General features: G+C 41.4%; 2 protein-coding genes across 2 annotated transcripts in view; both read right to left on the reverse strand.

Moving 5' to 3' along the window:
• The window catches only part of LOC106941762 (Bardet-Biedl syndrome 1 protein-like), a 26,192-nt gene that overhangs the window by 18,282 nt on the left and 2,314 nt on the right, over window positions 1-5,596 (reverse strand). The window lies entirely within an intron of this gene.
• On the reverse strand, window positions 3,231-5,515 carry bbs1 (Bardet-Biedl syndrome 1). Its single transcript, XM_015024877.1, has 3 exons — window positions 4,984-5,515; window positions 4,770-4,890; window positions 3,231-4,604 (listed from the first exon to the last, which is right to left on the reverse strand). Exons 1-3 carry the CDS (start codon window positions 5,088-5,090, stop codon window positions 3,774-3,776), a joined length of 1,059 nt encoding a protein of 352 aa, XP_014880363.1. The 5' UTR covers window positions 5,091-5,515; the 3' UTR covers window positions 3,231-3,773.

Raw genomic sequence — 5,596 nt, forward strand, 5'->3', positions numbered from 1 at the left:
TAGGACAAGGAGAAATCTGTCACGAAAATATTAGTAGCGCCATCATTTGTTATTAGATATATCTATTAAATACGACTTAAAATGAAGATTAGAAAACTGATGTTTGATAAATTCTCCATGATACAAATCTATAAACAGTTTAGATTTATTAACAGTTTAGTTTCTGTTAGTTCTGTCAAGATGCGAGAAGGGGCGAATTTTTATTTATATTGGTCAATCGTTTTATTTTAAATATGCTGTAGGAGCCATAGTTTAACGATTGTTATAGATATCACCACGTTTTGCGAACACAAGGGATTAGCTCAGTTTTTGTCGCTTGTTTGTAGGAATTGAAGTGGCTGCATTGCGCTACAATGAAGGTACAATAAAGCTGATAAACAGGTGAAGGACCAAACTAGACAGAACCACTTCTGATTGTTTGCCAAGCCAAACATCCAATAAAAGTTCCACCAAGCCACTACTAAGGCACTGGGGTCAAGTTTCTCGACACGGGCAAAAGAAGGTTCAATGTCCAAACTTATTGATTGTTCTTGGTGATTTATTACCCTCTTTCACCAAACAATTACAGAGATCAAACTTTCATTTGTTGTCATGGTTCCACTCTTGCTCTGGTAAAAACCATCAGCCCCAAACCCAAATGCCTGCTGGTCCTTCACCAGGCCCCTACACTTATAGAAAGTGGACTAACCCAGATTACTTCCTGTCTAAATTTAGAAAATAAATAAGAAAAATAATAAAACAAAAATAAAAATAAAATCATCAATTATCAACCTACAAATAAACTCTGTAAATAATACAAAAACATAGAAATTTAAGAATAAAGAAACAAAATTCAAATGGATAAAGAAATAAAGATAAAATAGCCCCAACAACTTCTATTCTGCCTTTTCTCCCTCTGTATGTCGGCATTACACACGACCCGTTGCCATGGCAACCGACAAACAACAGCTCAACGAGCAGATAGAGCAGAGATTACCGATCAGGGGAATCAACACCAAAAAGCAAACATTTCCCACACAAAAAAGTAGCAAAAACACTAAAACAGAACATCCAGTCTGTTACATTATGTTGTCAGGCTTAATGTCTATATTATGATTATTAATAAGTTTTCGCCTGGACACCGCGGTGGTTGATTAGCTGATTTAAACAGCTGCACTACTGATGACTTGATGGGCGGGTTGTTTAATCCTAACGGAACCAAAACACACCGAACTGCGCAGCACATGCTAAGGTTATCAAAGTCAATACCAGGCCAGCAGCTGTTAGGCTAGTATGACTGACCCACTACTGACTTGTTCAATGTTTTCTTTAAATTAAAACGTTTTCCTCACCTGTGAAATCTGAAGCCCTTATTACCATTATATATGGTTTAATTAACTGCTAAACATTGCGTCGGTTGTTCTGATTCTTTGCGTGATTGTAGTATTTTCCTGACCACCGATATTCCTGACTCAATGGACAGCAATGGCGCATGTGTGACTTACAATAAATCACATAATGTCCAGTCCAATAATATATCCATCAATGCTGCTGCCTCGCGCTCTGTCCTTCTCTCGCACTTCCCGCTACTTAGCAGTGGGTGTCAGGTTACATTGTGTTGTATTCAATGTTGTCGGGAAAAAGAAAGAGTTTCATGCGCTTAATGTCCGATTTGCCATAACTATTTATTGAATTCATTGTCGCTAGCTGGGGTGGCAACAGGGGTGGCAAGGCTCTCGTTTGGGGTGGCAACTGCCACCCCATCCCACCCCAGTAGATCCGCCCTTGGATTTAACTGATTAAAAAAAGAGGTCCCTTAGTAAAAGATAAAAATAAGGCAAAGTTCTCATTTCTTTTTTGTTATCGAATTAGTTCCGTCCTAAAGCTGACGTAAGGCATTTACCGGGGCTGAAGTTGTATCATTGACCAATTGTATCATGTCCAACCAACAAACAAGGACAACAGTCGCAGCTGCGTGTTTTACCATTGGAAGAACGAATCCCTGGTTATAGTCAGTGTGCTCCCCGATCAAGTTGACTCTTCCCGGAGCACATGCCGCCGCTTGGGGAGGTTCTTCCGCGAAGAGCTCACCATAACGGCGGCGAGCATCTGACAAAAGCGTCCACACGTCAGGGAATTTAGTAACCATTGATATCAAATGAAATAGCTAAAAATTGAGCCTTAAATATTAATGGTGACAATTCATCAGCTTTCTGCCACCAGTAACTGGAGGGACTATCCTTAAACTGCGCCACACTTCCTTGCTCTGCAGCTGCGATTGGCTGAAACACGTCACATGACGCGACAGCACAGTTTACATAGTTCAACGACCTAGTAACCCAAATTCACATTGATGGGGTTTCATGTATTAGAAAAGATTACATTTTGATCTTGCATCAGAACGGCTTTTTAACCTCAAATTATAATGATCCCCGTTTCCTCAAAAATTTTAACAAGGCAAACCTGAATTTTTCAGCCTCAATTCACTCAAAGTCCTGCCCCTGAATAAATATTTGAAAGTCTATGTGTTTTTAATGATGATATGTAGCAGATTCAGAAAAACATGTATGGATGGTAGTATCATGCTTATTCGTTGTCTTCAAGGAGCTATTTAACCCTGTAGGTCCAGATCTCAGTTTTGATATGACATCTTCCCATTTTTATCTATTTCTCCTCCTTAGATTTTTAACTGTCCTTTGTATTTTAGAGCATCTCTCTTTCAATCTTCTGTTTCATCTGAAGAAATCATTACTGACATAAATTTGTTATAAAACTTTTACTGATTGCACTTTAAAAATTAGGTAACTTTATGTTATTAAAGGTAAAGTTTAAACAGTAATGATTTCCTGGTTAATGTCAAGTTGTCATAACAAAGACATTTTGAATAATGCCAACTTTGTATTAAAAGTGTCATAATTTACCGAATGACGCTTTATGACAACAGCCATAAATATTCATGAAGACTTATTGATGTTCATGACAGGTGTTATGTCATCTTTATGAAAGTGTCATGACAGTCTTATTCAACCCCCTTCAAATAAAGTGTTACCTTGTTTTGTTTCTGCTATTTATCTTAATTACACTTAATAGATTTGTTTTATGCCTTCAGTATTTCTCGTTGCTGCTCCTTTTTTCAAAGCTGTCTGAAGTAACTTCCAGCCACAAAAATGCAGTCTTGTGGAGTGAAAAGAGGGTGAGGGTTACGCAGGAGTTGGGGGGTGAGAACAACTGAAAACCAGCTACCGATAAGATGTTACTGTGCACAAGTTGTACTTTTATTTTTATTCTGACACAGCTACAATTTAGTACAGCATATCTAAAGAGAAAACATGTAATAATTTTATATACCGACACTTTTTACTTTGGGTTAGATCTGTGTTTGAATCAGTAAATGGATGAAGCACTCCACTGTCCTGTACAATCTGATAGTGCTGTTAGTTCATCTGTTAGTGTTAAAGCCACTCGGGCCTGATTCCTCCAGGCAGATATTGTTCCAACAGTTTTGAAGGACACTTCATCAGGTTGGGACCTGGAGTTTTCTCTTAGCATTATAATATTTCAATATTAATGGTACTACCAGTTTGGAGGCGTTTGATTCATATTGTTTGGTTTACAGCTCATAGATCATTGCTAACAGCTGGAAAACAGCGGTCTAACCAGCGGACACATTCGCTAGCTCTGGGCTGAACAGACTTCTGCTCAAAGCTATCACTGTTGACCAGTTCTTTAACTGAAGGGTTCCTTTCCACATTCTCTATTGCAGCTTATTTATCAGTCAACAGGAAGACTGGGCTTTAGCTGAGCACCAGACCCTCGCTGACCGGCATGTTGATGTGAGCCGTCAGCAGAGGGGAGCTCTTCTCTTCATGCAATACAAACACCTTGATGATGTCAGAAATGCCCTTGTCGCTGGTACACTCCACAAAGGTCTCAACAGGGTAAATAAGTCCCGGCACCAGGAGTGGGATCTTCATGTATGGGTTCCTGATCCGGTACAGGTTGTCGTCGTAAAGGAAGTTGATGGCCAGGTTCATGATGGGCCGACAGGACGCTGTATTCTGGACATTCAGGGTCAGTTTAAAGGATGGGCCAAGGCCCTGGACCACGGCGTTCATCTTCAGGGGCTCTGAGAGGCTGGAGGACATAGGGGTCAGACTGGACTCCAGAGCTTTGACATAGGCTCGAGCAGCAGCCAGCCTCATGCGGCTCAGGTCCATGTGGAAGGCTCGGTGCATTGCCAGGCCATTCTCCCGCTCCCGCAGTGTCTGGTCCACATACAGCTTGGTTTTCTTAGGGACATTGAGGCGAACACTCTGAGCCAATGGTGGGCCAGGAGTGCTGTCCATGTCATCGAACATCGCCGTCCTCTTCAGGATCTTCACCATGAGGCCGCCTCCCTTTGTGGTCATTATAAGGGTCCCATCCTCACGGCCGTACCGACCAAAGCAGATGCTGGTGACTGTGTCAGGGGTTTTGATGGTACTAAGCAGGTTCTTATCCCTGTACAGCTGAACCTGACAGTTTGCCAGGCCCACCAGGACAGCCTGAAGGCCCCTGGTGGGGAGGTCCATGGCAGCCATTGTAGTGACAGGAGCCGGCAAGATGATCTTCCACAACTTCTTACCCTGAAAAAACAACCGCAGACATCCAGACTGTTACTGTGATAGAATTCCTGCACTAACAGAAACAAAGAATCCAGGAGGATCACTCAAATTAGGATCTTAGCCGCTGACTGATTTAATCATTTACAATATTTCCTATGATCAGATAACAGTTGGTTGAAATAATACCTTCTGTGTGAAGCCCTGTAGACTCTCATCAGTGCATCCTACAACCATATTTTTCCCAACTCTCACCAGCCCAACAGGATGAGACGACAACTCGATGCAGTACTTTGGTTTCTCTGATTCCCTGACCAGCAGCAGGGAAAACAGCTGTATGAGTTTAAGTTCCAGTGTGTTAGACGAGTTCTAGAACAAGTGAGTTTGGTTAGCTTTTTCTTACCTGCGTAGGATGTAGATGCTGCCATTGCGACATGCCACTGTGATGCGGAATTCCACATCAAACTGACCTGTGACGTCCATCATGGTGGGAACAGCGGGAAGAGACATCTTCAATCACAGAGAGATGTTGGAGAAAAGGTTAGGTTTCAGTGCTGTCTCAAGAGGCAGTCAGTGAGAGAAGGTTTATGTGTAATCAGCGTATTGTTTTTATTTAAATGTAAAGGGGACAAGTATGGATTCCTGCAGTACTCCACAGCTCAGACTGAGCTACCTCAAAGTCAAAAAGAAATTGGAATAACATAGGTTCAAAAATGTTTAGATCAATTCAGGTCTAGTCAGTCCAGTTGTGTGAAGTGTGTGTACGCATGAAAAATATGAGGTGCCATATTTTATGCACATGTCAGCATGTATAAAAATGAACGTGGTGTAAATAGACGCAAACTTTTTACCTGCCTTGAAAATGTGCGGCAGCCACACAAATTCTCTTTATGGACAATAAACTACAAAGTGCCAAAACTAACTTAAATACACTGAAATCTATCTATTCAGACCAGAGGTCCCCAAACTTTTTCCTGTGAGGGCCACATAACTTTTCCCTTCTCTGGTGGTGGGCC

The sequence above is a fragment of the Poecilia latipinna genome, unplaced genomic scaffold (genome assembly GCF_001443285.1).
Source record: "Poecilia latipinna isolate Pla-1442-1.1 unplaced genomic scaffold, P_latipinna-1.0 Scaffold3851, whole genome shotgun sequence".
Lineage (NCBI taxonomy): Eukaryota > Metazoa > Chordata > Actinopteri > Cyprinodontiformes > Poeciliidae > Poecilia > Poecilia latipinna.